This window comes from Nomascus leucogenys, chromosome 15 (genome assembly GCF_006542625.1).
Source record: "Nomascus leucogenys isolate Asia chromosome 15, Asia_NLE_v1, whole genome shotgun sequence".
Taxonomy (NCBI): domain Eukaryota; kingdom Metazoa; phylum Chordata; class Mammalia; order Primates; family Hylobatidae; genus Nomascus; species Nomascus leucogenys.
Genome location: NC_044395.1, coordinates 5,838,890 through 5,859,256, shown reverse-complemented (window position 1 = coordinate 5,859,256; position 20,367 = coordinate 5,838,890). Strand labels below are relative to the sequence as shown.

Below are 20,367 nucleotides of genomic sequence, written 5' to 3'. Positions count from 1 at the left end.
ACAAACAAATGTTGAGAGAATTCACCGCTACCAAGCTAGCACTACAAGAATGCTTAAAGGAGTTCTAAATCTTGAAACAAAACTTCAAAATACACCAAAACAGAACCTCCTTAAAGCATAAATCTCACAGGGCCTATGAAACAGTAACACAATGAAAAACTAACAAATAAGGTATTCAGGCAACAACTAGCATGAAGAATAGAATAGTACATCATATCTCAATACTAACGTTGACTGTAAATGGCCTAACTGCTCCACTTAAAAGATACAGAATATCAGAATGGGCAAGAATTCACCAACCAAGTATCTGCTGTCTTCAAGAGACTCACCTAAGTACAAGGACTCACATAAACTTAAGGTAAAGGGGTGGAAAAAGATATTCCATGCAAAGCGACACCAAAAGCAAGCAGGAGTAGCTATTCTTATATGAGACAAAACAAACTTTAATGTAAGAACAGTTAAAAAAGACAAAGAGGGACATTATATAATGATAAAAGGACTAGTCCAACAGGAAAATATCACAATCCTAAATATATATGCACCTAACACTAGAGCTCTCAAATTTGTAAAATAATAACTACTAGACCTAAGAAATGACACAGATGGCAACACAGTAATAGTGGGAGACTTCAATACTCTCCTGACAGACTAAATAGGTCAAGACAGAAAGTCAACAAAGAAATAATGGACTTAAACTATACCCTAGAACAAATGGATTTAACAGATATTTACAGAACATTCTACCCAACAACTGCAGAATATACATTCTTTTCATCAGTATATGGAACATTCTCCAAGATAGACCATATGATAGGCCACAAAACAAATCTCAACAAATTTAAGAAAATCGAAATTATAACATGTACTCTCTCAGACCACAGTGGAATAAAATTGGAAATCAACTCCAGAAGGAGCCCTCAAAACTATGCAAATACATGGAAATTAAATAATCTGTTCCTGAATGATTGTTGGGTCAACAATGAAATTAAGATGGAAATTTAAAAATTCTTTGAACTGAACAATAACAGAGACACAACCTATCAAAACCTTTTGGATACAGCACTAGTGGTGCTAAGAGGAAAGCTCATGGCATTAAATGCCTACATCAAAAAAGTCTGAAAGAGCACAAATAGATAACTGAAGTCACACTTCAAGGAACTACAGAAACGAGAACAAACCAAACCCAAACCCAGCAGAAGAAAAGAAATACCCAAGATCAGAGCAGAACTAAATGAAATTGAAACAAGAAAAATAGAAAAAGAAAAAGCTGGCTCTTTGAAAAGATAAATAAAATCACTAGACCATTGGCAGTATCAACCAAGAAAAGAAATGAGAAGATCCAACTAAGCTGAATTAGAAATAAATGGGAGCTATCACAACTAAAACCACATAAATAAAAAGATCATTCGAAGATACTATGAACTACTTTATGTGCACAAACTAGAAAACCTAGAGGAGATGGATACATTCCTGGAAATATATTATGCAACCCTCCTAGAGTAAACCAGGAATAAACAGAAACTCTGAACATACCAATAACAAGCAGCAATACTCAAATGGTAATAAAAAAAACTGCCAATAAAAAAAAGTCCAGGAGCAGATAGATTCACAGCTGAATTCTATTAGACATTCAAAGAAGAACTGGTACCAATCCTAATTCACACTATTCCAAAAGACAGAGAAAGAGGGAATCCTCCCTAAATCATTCTATGAGGCCAGTATCACTCTAATACCAAAACTAGGAAAAGATATAACAAAAAAAGAAAACTACAGACCAATATCCCTGAAGAACAGACGTAAAAATCCTCAACAAAATACTAGCTAACTGAATCCAAGAGGATATCAAAAAGATAATACACCATGATCAAGTGGGTTTCACAGCAGGAATGCAGGGGTGGTTTAACATACCCAAGTCAATAAATGTAATACACAACATAAACATAAAAACAATAGTCACACAATCATCTCAATAGACACAGCAAGAACATTTGACAAAATCCAGCATTGCTTTATGATTAAAACCCTCAGCAAAATCAGTATGGAAGGGACATACCTTATAAAACTCATCTATGCCGGGCGCGGTGGCTCACGCCTGTAATCCCAGCACTTTGGGAGGCCGAGGCAGGTGGATCACGAGGTCAGGAGATCGAGACCACGGTGAAACCCCGTCTCTACTAAAAATACAAAAAATTAGCCGGGCGCAGTGGCGGGCGCCTGTAGTCCCAGCTACTCTGGAGGCTGAGGCAGGAGAATGGTCTGAACCCGGGAGGCGGAGCTTGCAGTGAGCCGAGATTGCGCCACTGCACTCCAACTCCAGCCTGGGCGACAGAGCGAGACTCCGTCTCAAAAAAAACAAAAAAAAAAAACAAAAAACAAAAACAAAAACAAAAACAAAACTCATTTATGACAAACCCACAGCAAACACTATACTGAACAGGTAAAAGTTGAAAGTATTCCCCCAAGAACTGGAACAAGACAAGAATGCCTCATTTCACCATTTCTATTCAACATAGTACTGGAAATCCTAGCTAGAACTATCAGACAAGAGAGTGAAATAAAGGGCACTCAGACTGGTAAAGAGGAAGTCAAACTGTCGCTGTTCACCAATGATATGATTGTATACCTAGAAAACCCTAAAGACTCATCCAAAAAGCTCTTAGATGTGATAAATGAATTTAGTAAAGTTTCAGGATACAAAGTCAATGTACACAAATCAACAGCACTGCTATACACCACAGTGACCAAGCTGAGAATACAATCAAGAATTCAACCCCTTTTACAATAGCTGCAAATAAATAAATAAATAAAATACTCAGGAATATACCTAGCCAAGGAGATGAAAAATCTCTACAAGAAAAACTATAAAACACTGCCGAAATTATTGATGACATAAACAAATGGAAATACATCCCACGCTCATGGGTAGAATCAATATGGTGAAAATGACCATACTGCCAAAAGTAATCTACAGATTCAATGCAATTCCCATCAAAATATCATGATCATTTCTCACAGAACTAGAAAAAACAATCCTAAAATTCATATGGAACCAAAAAAGAGCCCACATAACCAAAGCAAGACTAAGCAAAATGAACAAATCTGGAGGTACCACATTACCCAAATTCAAACTACACTATAAGGCCACAGTCACCAAAACATCATGGTACTGGTATAAAAATAGGCACATAGACCAACGGAACAGAATAGAGAACCCAGAAATAAAGCCAATTACAGCTAACTGATCTTTGACAAAGCAAATAAAAACATAAAGCGGGGAAAGGACACCCTATTCAACAAATGGTGGTGGGATAATTGGCAAGTCACATGTAGAAGAATGAAACTAGATCCTCATCTCTCACCTTATACAAACATCAACTCAAGATGAATCAAAGACTGAAATCTAAGACCTGACACCACAAAAATTCTGGATGATAACATTGGAAAAATTCTTCTAGACACTGGCTTAGGCAAAGACTTCATGACCGAGAACCCAGAAGCAAATGAAACAAAAACAAAGATAAACAGATGAGACTTAAAACTAAAAATCTTCTGCAGAGTATACAAACAACCCACAGAGTGAGACAAAATCTTCACAAACTATGCATCAGACAAAGGACTGATATCCAGAATCTACAAGGAACCCAAATAAATCAGCAAGACAAAACAACAACAACAACAACAAATAATTTCACCATAAAGTGTGCTAAGGGTATAAACAGTTATCAAAAGAAGATATACAAATGGCCAACAAACATGAAAAAATGCTTAACATCACTAATTATCAGGGAAATGCACATCAAAACCACAGTGTGATACCTCCTTACTTCTGCAAGAATGGCCATAATTTAAAAATAAAAAAATAACATGTTGGCATTGATGTGGTAAAAAGGAAAACTGGTGAGAATGTAAACTAGTACAACCACTATGGAAAACAGTGTGGACATCCCTTAAAGAATTAAAAGTAAATCTACCTTTTGATCCAACAATCCCACTACTGGGTATCTACTCAGAAGAAAGTAAGTCATTATAGGACACTTGCCCACACATGTTTATAGCAGCACAATTTGCAACTGCAAAAAATGGAAGCAGCCCAAATGCCCATCTATCAATGAGTAGATAAAGAAAATGTGGTATACCATGCAATACTACTCAGCCATAAAATGGAACAAAATAATGGCATTCACAGCAACCTGGATTAAGTTGAAGACCATTATTCTAAGTGAAATAACTCAGGAATGGAAAATCAAACATTGTATGTTCGTGCAATGTGGGAGCTAAGCTATGAGGACACAAAGGCATAAGAATGATACAATGGACTTTGGGGACTTGGCAGGAGGATGATGGGAAGAAGCTGAGGGATAAAAGACTACACATTGTGCACAGTGTACACTGCTCAGGTGACGGGTACACCAAAATTTCAGAAATCACCACTAAAGAACTTATCCATATAATTAAACACCACCTCTTCCCCAAAAAGCTATTGAAGTAAAAAAGAAAAGAAGAAACATCTAATAACAATAATCTAAGTTTTACCTTAGGTAACTAGAAAAAGAAGAGCAAATTAAATCCAAAGTAAAGAAAAGAAAATAAATACTAAAAATTAGAGCAGAAATCAACAAAACTGAAAACAGAAAATTACCAAAACCAAAAGTGAATTGCTTGAAAATGTCAGTAAAATTGAGAAGCTTATAGCCAAACTAACTTTAAAAAAGAGAGAGAAATACACAAATTACTAACATTAGATATGAATGAGGACCGTCACTACGGATCACATGGACATTAAAAGGACAATAAAAAATATTAGGAACAACTCTATGCCTGCGAATTTGTAACACAGATGAAACCGGCCAATTTTTAAAAAGATACATCCACCAAAACTCACACAAGAAGAAAAAGATATAAGCCTTAAATAAATCTAATTAACAGTTAATAGCTTTGCAAAACAGAAACCAATAAGCCCAGATGTACTCACTGGTAAATTTTACCAAACATTTAAGAAAGAAATTATAGCAAGTCTCTATATCTCTTCCAGAAGATAGATGCAGAGAGAAGTGTCTAACTTCTTCTGGGAGGCCAACATTTTCCTAAGACCAAAACCAGACAAAGACATTCTAAGAAAAAAAAAAAAACTACAGACAAGTATCTCTCATGAACATACATGCAAAAATCATCAATGAAGTATTAGCAACCATAATCCAACAATATATAAAAACAATTACATGCCACTACCAAGTGAGATTTATCCCAGGAATGCAAGGCTGGTTCAACATTTGAAAATCGACTAATGTAATCCATCACATAAACAGGCTAAAGAAGAATAAAAATCCGGTGATTTCACCAATAAATGCAGAAAAAGCATTTAAGAAAATCCATCACCCATTCATAAAAAACTCTCAGCAAACCAGAAATAAAGGGAACTTCCGTAACTTGAGAAAGAGCATCTACAAAAAACCTACAGCTAACACCATACTTAATGGTGACAAACTTGAAACTCTCCCGCTTGGATCAAAAACAAAGCAATGATGTTCCATAATCAATTCTTTTCAAAATAGTATCAGAATTCCTAGCTAATACAATAAGAAAAGGAAACACAAGGTATACAGATTGGAAAGGAATAAAACTTTGTTTGCAGATGACAGGATTATCTATATAGAAAATCAAAAGAACTGACCAAAAACTCCTGGCACTAATAAATGATTTATAGCAAGGCTGCAGAATATAAGGTTAATATACAAAAGCTAATCAGTTTCCTACGTACCAGCAATGAGCAAGAGAAATTTTGTTTGGTTTTATTTTTTTTTTTTAGAGACAAAGTCTCACTCTGTCATCCAGGCTGGAGTGCAGTGGTACAATCATGCCTCATTACAGCCTCAATGTACTGGGCTCAAGCGATCCTCTTGCCTCAGCCTCCTGAGTAGCTGAGACTACAGGCACACACCACCACACATGGCTAATTTTTAAATTTTTTATAGAGATGAGACCTCACTATGTTGCCCTGATCTCAATCTCATAGCCTCAGTTGCCAAGCAATCCTCCTACCTCAGCCTCCCAAAGTGCTGGGATTACAGGCATGAACCAGCACACAACAAGGGGAATTTGAAATTAAAAATATATTAATGTTTATAGTAGCACCCAAAAAACAAACTACACAGACAGCTATATATCTAACAAAATACACACAACAGCTATATAAGGAAAACTATAAAACTCTGGTGAAAGATGTCAAAGACCTAAATAAATGGAGAAATGTTGCATGTTCATGAATAAGAAGGCAATATTGTCAAGATGCCAGTTCTTCCAAACCTGATTTACAGATTCAATACAATTCCATTCAAAATCCCAGCAAGTTATTTTGTTGATATTGATAAGGTGATTCTAAAGTATTATGGAGAGGCAAAAGACCCAGAAAAACCAAGACAACACTGAAAGAAAAGAAAAACAAAGTTGGAAGGCTGACACTACCAGACTTCAAGACTTATAATAAAACCATACTAGGCTGGGTGCGGTGGCTCACGCCTGTAATCCCAGCACTTTGGGAGGCTGAGACGGGCAACAGGAGCTCCACATCATCCTGGCTAACATGGTGAAACCCCGTCTCTACTAAAAATACAAAAAAATTAGCAGGGCGTGCTGGTGGACGCCTGTAGTCCCAGCTACTTGGGAGGCTGAGGCAGCAGAAAGGTGTGAACCCAGGAGGCAGAGCTTGCTTGCAGTGAGCTGAGATCACGCCACTGCACTCCAGCCTGGGCGACAGAGCAAGACTCCATCTCAAAAAAAAAAAAAAAAAGCCATACTAATCAAGACAGCATGGTGTTGCCAAAAGAATAGACAAACTGATCAATGGAACAGAACAGAGAGCCCAGAAACAGACCCATATAAAAGTCAACTGATGTTTGACTAGGGAACAAAGGCAATACAATGGACACATGATACAGACTTGTCAAAGGGTGTTGGAACAACTGGACATCCACATGCAAAAAGAAAATGATACTAGACACAGATCTTACACCTTTTACAAGAATTAACTCAAAATGGATCACAGACTGAATGAATGTAAAATACAGAACTATAAAGCTCCTAGAAGATAATAAAGGAGAAAATCTAGGTGACCTTAGTTACGGCGATGATATTTTTAAAAAACACGGAAGGCATGATCCATGAAAAAGATAAATAATAATCTGGACTTCATTAAAATTTAAAACTTCTGCTCTGCAAAAGACAATGTCAAGAGAATGAGAACATAAGCCATAAATCGACAGAAAATATTTGCAAAAAGACACACCGGCCGGCCGCGGTGGCTCACGCTTGTAATCCCAGCACTTTGGGAGGCCGAGGCGGGCGGATCACGAGGTCAGGAGATCGAGACCACGGTGAAACCCCGTCTCTACTAAAAATACAAAAAAAACTTAGCCGGGTGTGGTGGCGGGCGCCTGTAGTCCCAGCTACTCGGAGAGGCTGAGGCAGGAGAATGGTGTGAACCCGGGAGGCGGAGCTTGCAGTGAGCCGAGATTGCCCCACTGCACTCCAGCCTGGGCGACAGAGTGAGACTCTGCCTCAAAAAAAAAAAAGACACACCGATGGCCAGGCCCAGTGGCTCACACCTGTAATCCCAGCACTTTGGGAGGCCAAGGCAGGCGGATCATGAGGTCAGGAGATTGAGACCATCCCAGCTAGCATGGTGAAACGCTGTCTTTACTAAAAATACAAAAAATTAGCCAGGCGTGGTGGCGGGCGCCTGTAGTCCCAGCTACACGGGAGGCTGAGGCAGGAGAATGGCGTGAACCCGGGAGGCGGAGCTTGCAGTGAGCCAAGATTGCACCACTGCACTCCAGCCTGGGCAACAGAGTGAGACTCCATCTCAAAAAAAAAAAAAAAAGACACACTGATAAAGCACTGTAAACCAAAATACACAAAGTATTCATAAAACTCGACAGTAAGAAAATGAACAACCTAATTAAAAAACAGGCAAAAGATGTGAACAGACATCTCACCAAAGAAGACAGACATACAGATGGTAAACAGCATATAAAAATGCTCAACATCATATGTCATTAGGGAATTCCAAATTAAAACAATGAAATGCTACTACATAACATATTAAAATGGCCAAAATCCAAAAACACTGACAACAAATGCTGGCAAGGGTGTAGAGCAACAGGAACTCTCATTCATTGCTGCTGGGAATGCAAAATGGCACAGTCACTTTCAAAGGCAGTTTGGCAGTTTCTTACAAAACTAAAAACACTTTTACCATGCAATCCTGTAATCGTGCTCCTTGGTGTTTACCCAAATGAACTGAAAACTTATGTCCACACAGAAACCTGCGTGCAAATGTTTATAGCAACTTTATTCGTAATTGCCAAAACCTGGAAGCAACTGAGATGTCTTTCAGTAGATGAATGAATAAATAAAATGTGGTATATCCAGACAACGAATATTTTTCAGTGCTAAAGTGAAATGAACTCTCAAGCCATAAAAAGACATGTAGGAAATTCAAATGCATATCACTAAGTGAAAGAAGCCAATCTAAATGGCTATATACTGTATGACTCCAACTATGTGATATCTTAGAAAAGGCAAAACTACGGAGACAGTAAAAAGATCAGTGGTTGTCAGGGGTTAGGGAAAAGGGAAAGATGAATATAGGAGGGACACAGAGGATTTTTATAATACTGTCCTGTATGATACTATACTGGTGATACATGTCATTACACATTTTTCTAAACCTATAGAATATACACCTCCAAGAGCAAACCCTAATGTAAACTACAAACTTTGGGTGATAATGATGTATCAACATAGGTTCATCAATGATAACAAATGTACCACTGTGGTGTGGGATGTCAATAGTGGGGGATGTTGCATGTGTGTCAAAACATGGAGCAAATGAGAACTCTGTATTTCCTGTTCAATTTTGCTGTGAATGTAAAACTTGTCTGAAAAATAAAAAGTTATTAATATTTTGAAAAATAATCATCTTCCATCTAAGTAGTGTTACTCAAAAAAAATAAGTGTCAACTGCCAACCACACAAATGCCTTCAGAGCTTCAAAAAGTTAATGCAGGGAATTAGATTTCAAAATGTAGTTCCTCATATATTCATGAAGTGATTTCTTTCAACTTCTTAAAAATATTTTTAGGCCAGCAAAAAGTCTGATCTTTTACATACATCTCCATTTACAAAATTAAAACTCTAACACATAATTTGCAAACCATTTAAAACTATATTAAATTCGCTGAGTAAAATTATAAAACTAGTAAATACTTTGTATTTTCAGCAGATATATAAAACAAGAACTTTAAATGTAAACCACTTTCATATGTAAAAATATAGCCTTGATTGGCCGGGCGCGGTGGCTTAAACCTGTAATCCCAGCACTTTGGGAGGCCAAGGTGGGTGGATCATGAGGTCAGAAGTTCAAGACCATCTTGGCCAACATGGTGAAACCCCATCTCTACTAAAAATACAAAAATTAGCTGGGCATTGTGGCGTGTGTCTGTAATCCCAGATACTCGGGAGGCTGAGGCAGGAGAATCACTTGAACCTGTGAGTTGGAGGTTGCAGTGTGCCGAGATCGCACCACTGCACTCCAGCCTGGTGACAGAGCGAGACTCCGTCTCACTCAATCAATCAATCAATAAAATAGAGCCTTGATTAACCAATTTCCAAACAGACTAAGTAAATAATCAGAGTTTTTTGTTTTTTGTTTTTTGGTTTTTTTTGAGATGGAGTCTCGCTGTCACCCAGGCTGGAGTGCAGTGGCGCAATCTCGGCTCACTGCAAGCTCCGCCTCCCGGGTTTGTGCCATTCTCCTGCCTCAGCCTCCCGAGTAGCTGGGACTACAGGCACCCGCCACCACGCCCAGCTAATTTTTTGTATTTTTAGTAGAGATGGGGTTTCACCGTGTTAGCCAGGATGGTCTCGATCTCCTGACCTTGTGATCTACCTGCCTCGGCCTCCCAAAGTGCTGGGATTACAAGCGTGAGCCACCGTGTCCGGCCAGAGTATTTTTAAAGTTCAATAACTTTGTAAAGGAATAAATCAAAATCTCTTCCTTATATACTCCTGCCAAAATTTTAATTTGCTAATTTTTAATCTTAGTAATTATTGCTACCAGCTGGACACAATGGCTCATGCCTGTAATCCCAGCACTCTGGGAGGCAGAGGTAGGTGGATCACTTGAGCTGGTTCATGGCCAGCCTGGGCAACACAGCAAAACCCTGTCTGTACAAAAATACAAAATTAGCCAGGTGAGGCAGGAGGATCACTTGAGCCTGGTTGAGCCTGGGAGATCGAGGCTGTAGTGAACTGTGATCATGCCACTGTACTCCAGCCTGGGTGACAGAGAGAGACCCTGTCAAAAAAAAAACAAAAAAACAAAAAAAAAGAGCAAGCATTACTACCAATTACTACCAACTACTACTATCCAAGCATGACACAAATCAACAATTCTTGATAAGGCTGAGGACGCAGAATGAGAAAAGAATATCCCAATGTATGTAGGATCAGATTTCTATGACAAGAATTTGTTCTTCTTTCACTCATTTATTCACTAGCTATTTACTGACCACTCACATGGCGCTCAGCACTGTAGTGAGCACTAGAGATGTGATACAGAAATGATAAACAATAAACCTGACTTCTTAGAATTTGTTTCTAGTGAGAAAAACAAATACTTTTTAAAGTAAACAAACACATAAATAAAATGATAGTTTCATACTCTGAAGAAATAAGGAAGGATCTACTTCGCATAGGGTCAGAAACAGCCTTTCTAAGGAGGTGTTATCTAAATCAAGTCCTACAGACTGAGAAGCTGCCGGATGTGGCAAGAGCACAGTGTGAACGGAGTCATGGGATGATCAAAGTACAGGAAAGAACTTAGGCCCTTTTAAAAACTGCCCGAAAGCTGGTGTGAACACAGCATGGGAGTGAGGAGGGATGGTCCTGACATAATGTAGAAGAGGCAGGGATACCCAGATTGTGTAGGGCCCTCGTAGACCTCGATAAGTAGTTTGGGTTTAGCTCTACATGCAGTGGAAATCTATTCAAGAGTTTTAACCACGATAGTAACAAGATTTGATTTCCATTTTACACCATTCTGGCAGTTTGGAAGGTTATAATAGATTATAGGATGCAAACATCAGCCCAAACGACATCATGCTTGAGCTAGCTTGGTAACAATAAAAATGGAAAGAAATGGACAAATTTCAGAAATAACTGCTGTTCTAAGAACAGTCTTTGCTTCTGTCCTTGGAAGTCCCTTTGTCATAGGATTATCTGAAAAACAATGGATGCTATCAATTATCTTTTTAAATGGATGAAGTTCAATGAAAAGAGAGAGGGAGAGATTTAAATCTCAGCCTGGCCCTATCCTAAATACAGAAATGTATGCAAGTTACTCTACATCAATGAACAGCACTTTACTCATCTATGAAATGGGAATAAATGACACCTACCTTTCACAGAAGCATTATGAGGTTTAAATAAAAATCCTAGCAATCTGCCTACATATTTTGTTCATGCACATATGTTCTATAAATGTTAATATTTACTCCCACTCCCACTCCTGTAGTTAACTGCATTTTCGAATGCCTTGAAGGGAAAAGGAGTTATTTAATACCAAGGAATGCATTTTTGACGATGGAATTTCAAGCATGAGAACATTAGAACACAGGAAAGATTTTGAGGCAAGGAAGCATCCCCCTGAAACCAAGTGATTACCCCACCTACCATGACATGAAAGCATTCAGATTACTTATAGATTTACAAAATACTTGATCTTCAGAAAAATCAAACTATTAAATATTGAGGAATTCTGCTTAAAATACAAAGGTGTTCATACACTCTTAACTTGAACAGGAACCATTAATATCAACTACTATAAAGCTGACAGTGAAACATTAAAATCCTAAGTATTTTACTAAGCCACAATTATTCTTATACCAACAAAACTAGATTTACAGAAGGAAAAGATCAAAACAAGACTTTTATTACAGCGCATGTAGAAAAAAATGCCCACCACAGCTGGGCTTAAATTTGCCATTTTAAAATGAACATTTAAAAGCTGATGCTTATTTGCTAAAGAATAAAGCAATAAAAGATAGAATACTTTTAGGACCTGGTAACACTGATGTTAAACTCACAAAACGTTTTATTCTGTGTAGTAGGGCTCAATATAATTAGTGTCAGGGCTGATCTAATTTTGGCCTTTTAAAATTATCAAATTTTATATCTACTGGGACATATTCCTGAGATTACTAGAATTTTTATTAATTTCCATTAATTTCAAACTAAATACATTAACTTTACTGAGAAGGTTCCTCATCCACAGTAGCTGATCTGTTTGTTCTCTCAACAGACACCTTTGTTCGTTTGCTCAGAGAACAGAATAAAAAGATAAGGGAGGGGATATCTGCAGCACAACATGTAATTCTAATTAATTACTATGAAAGGGAGGGAGTTGCGGGCTCACCACAGCATCACAGACCTATTATTCAAGACATCTTAAAAAGCATTTTATCCATGGCTAATATTCAGCTAAGACACACCAATATGGGTAAATGAGATCGGTATAACTAGTATCTGTTCTATTGCTTTGGGTCCATGCTGTATCAGCTGTTTAAATATTTTTACTATCACTAAGATTACAGTCCCCAGTTGGCCTGGGTGCTCCCTTAGGGGCTCTAGATTTGAAGGTTCCAAATGTAAACTGGTAGACAGTTTACACTTCTGGACTTACAATTCAGAAAGAAAGAAAAACTTTAAAGGGCAGGCATAGAAACATTTCAAAGTTTCCAAGATAACACTGAAAGAAATCAGTATCACTTAACTTACAGAAAGAAAAAGGATTACAGCCAATCAATGTGTCACTTTTATAAGCTAACAGAACAAGAGAAGAAAGGGTTAAGATGAAGGACCAAGAATTTTGGTTAAACAAAAAGAATGTCAAGTGATATTAAAAAGTAGGAACTGACAGAGATAGAACATTTGTAAATCAGTAGCTTCCAAAACAGATTACATCAGTGTATAATGGTGGTCTTATCTGAAGATTAAGCAGTTTCTCAAATTTGTTATAGACTGAAATAGACATAGAAAAAGGTGGCAGTCAAGAAACTGAAATCCTTGTAGTCCCCACTGCTAACATTCAATATAGCTTAGGACAGCCACTTCAGTAATTTGGACCTCAGTTTCCTCACTTGCAAAATTAGAGGGTCTAATTGTATGTCTTTTTCTCTCTTAGTTATAAAAAAAAGTATGATTCTAGGCTAATATGGGTTATGGCTAACATAATATGGCAAGAATACAGGGGTAAGCCATGGGAATATATCAATGATTACATACAATGAGGCAAAGAACAGGTGCAAATGCATTATTACAATGCACTAAATTACTACTTTGATATAACAAATGGTATACCAAGTAGTATGAAATTTTTTAAGAAGCTTGACAAGCTACTTAAACCAGGAAACGAACTATCTATCTAGGTCACTAATACTATACATGAATATACAATCAAGTAACATTATAATACATTATAATATTTGATACTAAAATACCATGCTTGCCTTCTGAAGGTCATTTTAAAAAACAGCACAGATGTTTTTTAATTTTTTTTATGTTTTGTTCATAAGAATAAGAACATTTGTATTCTCGAGGCATATGGAAATTAATGGTGAGAAAAAGAGATGCTATAAAATGTCTTAGGTTGTAGAGGGATTAAGAAATTCATTCCTGACATACCAACGATGTACTCTAGATAAAAAGGATATGATTTTCATCCATTAGTAATAACTTATCATAAATGCACTCAATATTTTCACTTAAAAATTAACTCACCAAATGGAAGCATTTTATGAAATATGACATGAAACTTAGTAATTAAGAGCTTCCCTACATTCTCAAAGAAGCTGAGGTGACATGCAATAAAACATATATAAACAATATGTGAATTCGGCCATCTTACTTGTTTATATACAAGCTAAAATTTGATTTCCAATCCTATACTCTGACACCTAAAAAGAAACGCACTTAATTCTGGAAAGTTTTCCTTAAGGTGACCACAACTAAAAACTTCAGTATATCACACACAATGAAAGCATTGGACTTTTTTGGATCATTTAGCTTCAGGTACATGATTAATACTTTTTGAGAAAAAATATAAATACCCATATCTTACTCTCTCCCAAAGACAGCTGAGAACTTTGTATACAAGAAAGCTTTCGTCCTAAACACGTTCTTCACAATGACTAATTCACCAGTAGGCAAAAAGCTCAAAGAATGCAGAATAAGTGAATAAAAGAACTATACTAAGTGCTTACATGATGGGGGAAATAGTCAATGCTACAAATGATATATTTCAAGTCTCATTAAGAACAAGTCACGGTCATTACCTTCAAAAAAGTTCTAATATTAAAAGTCAAGAAATAACAAGCTACAAAAACATGCACATATCCTATTGTTACACCAAAGAGAAACTTAATGTCTCAGTTAGAAAAAGTGTGCATCTGAAGCAGAGACAACATAATCTACTCTTTTGCCATAATATGTGATCAATAGCTGAATCATTTAATGTAGTGATCAATAAATATCTTTCCTTTAGTCTTAATAAAAGTATTTTCACTTAAGGGTACAGATTAAAGAATGAAACAAAAAATCTTGATTACCACAGTCATTGTTACTTACTCATAAGTGTGAAAAGCCTTAGGAACTTTCTAAAAGTGCAAAAAGGAGACATGCAAGTTGCAATGCTCAACTCTACATTCCATGTAGTACTGTATGAATACACTTATTTCTGTTTTAAAATAATACCATTTATTTTCTTACAATAGTCATTACTGCACAATCTCATTTCAGTATTATATAAGTATTTTTCTGTGGATTATAATCCTTTAGGCAAACCACGTTATAGAATGAAATTTAATCATTACTCAACCTAATTCTTAACTTCATATGAAAAGGAAAATACATTCACAAAATCACCTGACAAGCAATCTGCACGAGGTAGACCAGCTCTTTAGATTCACAGCCATTTTTCATTACTTCATTCTGTTCTTCTGAAAGTGAAAGCTACATCACAGAAAAAAAAGAAGAGAGGGAAAGAAAGTCATGATTAGTAAACAAGAATAAACTAAGCATTCATAATACCTGGAGCATCATCTCCAGAAGCATCAGCTTAATGTGAGACATATCTTTTATGAGAACTTTATTGCTTAAGGCAGATGAATGAAGGACTCAGTGTTTCAGATAAAATATATATCTATATCTGTGTAGCTTACATACAAGGGTCTTCACTTCCTTAATCTATTTAGTACATACATGAAACTAAGCACTGAGAGACAGTATGATTTAACAGTTTAAAAGAGTTCAGACCTTACTACATAGATTAAAAACTGGCTGCAGATAACAGGTTGGGCCTATGGACATGTTTAATTTCAGAATCACCATGTAGTGGGGTGGGGAGGAGCTGGGGATGGTTAATGGGTACAAAATAAATAGAAAGAATGAAAAATACCTAGTATTTGACAGCACAAGGTGACTATCGTTAATAATAATTGTACAGCTTTAAATGACTAAAATAGTATAACTAGATTGTCTGTAACACAAAGGACAAATGCTTTAAGGATGGATACCCATTTTCCATGATGCTATTATTACACATGGCATGCTTGTATGAAAACATCTCATATACCTTATAAATATATAAACCTACTCTGTATCCACAACGATTTGAAATTTAAAATTTCAAAAAAAATTCACCATGTAGGTCTGCACACTGGATTTTAGTTTTATTTAAACCAGCTACTGGCATGTAGAAGCTAAGAGGTTTCATGTGAAAAATACAGATTTCTGGCTTCTACTGAAAAATCAGAAAATTGGGAAGACTCGACCTACATTCTCACATGGGCAACAACTAGCTACAGCTGAGAAATGACCATCACCTTTAAATGAGGTATATATTCCCCAAGAAAGTTTGTCACAGAACTGACTACCCTTTAGTTTTTTGCCAGTATCTAGGCTGAGTATTGTCATTCATGCTACTTGCTGTGTTATTTTTCTTATACCCCACTTGCTTTACTCACTTATGTTACAGACCTGCCCCATCTTTGGATGTCAATTTGCAATCGCAGTCCCAGAGATGGACAACCCTGGGTTCAAATGTGTTTATAATTGGCTATGTAATATTGACCTATCTGCTTAGGCTCTCAACTGGAAAATGAGGATGATATAATATTATGTATTCTCAAGTTTGTGGGTATTAAATGAGATGATGCATGAACAGTGTCCACCCAGGTAAACTAATACTTAATAAATGTAATGTACATTATAATCCATACAATATGAGGTATGAGGTTGATGAAGATACGTTCTCTATTGAGGAAAGTGGTATCACAAAGTATTTTTTTAAACTTCAGATATTAAGTAGAAGTTGTTCATAAGATAACAATCATTCTCCCATTAGCCCGAAAAAGCCAGGTTAACGACAAAAGCATAGTTTAAAAAAGAAATCATATAATTAAGGGTGAAAAGAAACCTACATGAACTAGTTTTCAGAAAGTGACAACACTTTTATGAGACAGAAGAGACTCAAATATGTGCTTGGATGCCTGGCAGAGATACAAGAGAAAAAAGAATCTATGTTAGACAGGGTAAGGAGAAGCCAGCCAAACCTTGAGTAACTGCATATAAACTAAAATTACACTGTAGTGTAATCACTAAAGTGATAAACTAAAATTACAACTCTCTGTAGCAGAGAGTTGACACTCACCCATCAACTGATTCCCACAGGTACTCACCAGGGGCAGCGGGTGAGTAAACCAAAGGCTGAAGGAGAGGAAGAGAACTGAGAGAATGAGCCTGTGAAGTATAGGAAGCCTCCCCAAGCACAAGGCAGCTAACCTCCCTTGACTGAGAGCAGGACAGTGAAACAGAGGAAAGGAGAACTGGAAGATACTCCTCTGCAGGCACTCAGGACACTCAACAACTGAAGGATGGAGGTGGCACAGAAAAGCTGGGAGAAACTGCAGGACTTCACAGCTACCCTCAAAGCTCTTGGGTAGGGCAAGGGGAAGAGTGCTCTCCAGAGGCACAAAACACTGGGGGAAAGAACTGGACAGACAAGAGAATAAGCATCCAGGCTGCAAGCAGAGAAAGAGAACATGTTCTCCCTCAGCTCAGAAGATTTGGGGCTTCATAGCAAAGCACAAAGATACCTTCAGCATCTCACCACTCTTCAATTTTCCTTGTGAAAGAAATCTCAGAACCTTAACTTCAAAATATTTAAAGTAGTGATAAACTCAATCAAAGTAAAGCTGGCATAAAAGACCAGATCTATATCAAATACAGATCAGCCTGATGCAGCACCTCACTTCAACAGACTGAAAGAAGAAGAGATAAGCCCTTTCCTGGAGGTAAGTTTACTGACTTCAGTCTCAGCTGTTTCTTATATATTTCACATTAAAGAATTACAAAACACACAGACAAGCAAGCAAATGTGACACATCGTCATGAGAGGCAAGGGTAAAATAAAGCAGACACAGAATTGGGCCAGATATAAAAATAATAAGAAAGAGAATGTAAATTAAATATAATAGAGATTCTAAAATACAGTTCAACAGGCAAACAATATGCAAAAGCACACGAGAAAGAGAAGACTCTGGAAAAACGGCAGACTCACCAGGAATCGATCTTTCCACCTAGACAATAACTGCACTGGCAGAATCTGTCTGGTGGGTAACTATTTTGACAACTCTGGTATCTACTGAAGGCCTGCTACTTCCAAGGGAAGGCCTGGATGGGAAACTGTAGTTCATTTTGGTCAACATGAGCACTTAAGAAAATAACAGTTCCCTATATGCCACCCCCCACCGCCACCCCTATAGCAGGCAGCTGTGCACATACTCCTAGAGCAGCATACACATACCTTACAAGAGCCAAGACAGACAAAAAGAAGACTGCCTCCAAATTTCAGAGATCTATGCTGTGACTGCGGATCACTGCTTTGGATTGCAGAGGTGCAGACAAATAGCTATGTGTCCATTACACCTAGCTCCACTGTTGGCAGGCCCATGCTCCTCTGGCTAAAGTGACTTCCAGCAGACATAAAGGGCCAATGCCCTTTTCCTTCCCTGTCCCCCTTGATTTTTCTCTTTTTCCTCCTTTGGGAAAATATAATAGACTAGGGCATTCAAAAGCAACTGACCTATTCAAAAGACATATAGAGAAAATTAGAAAGTGACTGCACATGCTCAGAGAAAGGTACAAGCTTAGGAAAGACAAAAGAAGACATTAAGTTCCAACTCAGGCTGATCTTTGGCACAGAGACAGACAACAACAATAAAAAAAAAATAAAATAAAATAAAAACAGCAGTCCCTGGGTAAGGAGGAGAATCTGGTTTTCAGAGTTACCACATCATTAGATTCAAACGTCCATTTTTCAAAAAAAAAAAAAAAAAAATCACAAGGCACATGAAGAAACAGAAAGTGTGAAACTTTCAAAGGAAAAAACGAATCAAAATGAATCATGGTGGCTCACACCTGTAATCCAGTGCTTTGGGAGGCTGAGGCAGGAGGATAGCTTGAGGCCAGGAGTTCAAGACCAGCTTGGGCAACATAGAACACCATCTCCACAATTTTTTTAAATAAAAATAGAACTAAAAAATTGTTTCTGAAAAAGATCTGATAGTAGGTTTACTAGACAAACAACTATCTTAAAGATGTTCGAAGACCTAAAGGAAGTTGTGGAAAAAGTCAAGGAAACATTATATAAATAAAATAGAAATATCAATAAAGAGATAAAAAGCCTAGAAACCAAAATCAAATTTTATAGCTGAGAAGTATAAAAACTGAAATGAAAAATTCACTAGAGGGATTCAAAGGCAGATTTGAGCAGGCAGAAGAAAGAATTAGTTAACTTAAAGATAAGACAATAGAAATGATTGAGTAGTAGGAAGAAAAAATAATTGAAGATAAGTAACAAGAGCCTAAGGGACCCATGGGACACCCTCAAGCAAACCAGCATACACATGTAGGAGTACCAGAATAAAAAAAGAGAAAGAAGGGGCAAAGAGATTATTTGAAAAGATAATGGCCCCAAACTTCCCAAATTTGATAAAAGACATGAATATAAAGATCCAAGAAGCTCAATGAACTCTAAGTAAGATAAACTCAGAGAGACCCACACTAACATACCTGATAATCAAATGTTCAAAATACAAAGACAAGGAGGCAATCTTGAAAGAATCAAGATAGGAGTGACTCAACACCTGCAAGGGATCATCAGTAAGATTGGGAGATTTCTCATTAGAAACTTTAAAGGTCAAAAAACAGCAGGTAAATATATTCAAAGTGCTAAAAGAACTGTCAACCACTAATTCTATAACCAGCAAAACTGTCCTTAAAAAGTAAGGGAGATGTTCCTAGATTTTAAAAATCCCAACTTCAGATGTTCCCAGATAAAGAAAAGCTGAGGGAGTCAGTTACTACTAGACTTGCCAAACAGAAATTCTCAAGGGATAACTGCAGGGTAAAATAAATTAAAACACATACACACAAACACTACTAACTCAAACCCTAATGAAGAAGTAAGAACTCAATAAAGATAAATATATGGGCAATTATAAAAGCTTGTATTACTGTACAATGATATGTAACTCCACTTTTTGTTATCTAAATGATTTAAGAGACTAATACTTAAAAGAAAATTATTAGTCTAAAGGCTAGCATTATTTATTTTTCTTTTTCTTTTTTCTTTTTCTTTTTTTTTTTTTTCTTGAGACGGAGTCTTGTCCTGTCACCCAGGCTGGAGTGCAGTGGCGCGGTCTCGGCTCACTACAAGCTCTGCCTCCTGGGTTCACGCCATTCTCCTGCCTCAGCCTCTTGAATAGCTGGGACTACAGGTGCCCGCCACGACGCCCAGCTAATTTTTTGTATTTTTAGTAGAGACGGGGTTTCACCGTGTTAGCCAGGATGGTCTTGATCTCCTGACCCTGTGATCCACCTGCCTTGGCCTCCCAAAGTGCGGCTAGCATTATTTTAACTTTGGTTTGTAATTCCACATTCTTTCCTACATCATTTCAAAGGCTAATACATTTAAAAAATTATTTATGTTTCAGAGCAGAAAAATGTATAAAGATGTAATTTTGTGATAATCAACAACCAAAAGAGGCGACCATGGAGCTATTACAGGAGCAGAGTTTTCCTATGTTAATAAATTTAAACTGGCATAAATTCAAATTTGAATGTTATAACTTTACAATGTTAAATGTAATCCTCATGGCAACCACAAAAAGACAGCTATAGAATGTGAACAGAAGAAAATAAGAAAGAAATTTAAACATTTCACAATAAAAAATCAACTAAACACATTTA

General features: G+C 37.0%; 1 protein-coding gene across 5 annotated transcripts in view; it reads right to left on the bottom strand.

The window, feature by feature from the left end:
* Window positions 1-20,367, bottom strand: part of ARHGAP32 (Rho GTPase activating protein 32) — a 307,294-nt gene that overhangs the window by 116,089 nt on the left and 170,838 nt on the right. For all 5 annotated transcript variants that reach the window (XM_030794518.1, XM_030794519.1, XM_003253401.4 and 2 more), the window contains one exon: window positions 14,980-15,066. In XM_030794518.1, the coding sequence (XP_030650378.1) occupies window positions 14,980-15,066 (87 nt within the window). The remainder of the gene's footprint in view (window positions 1-14,979; window positions 15,067-20,367) is intronic.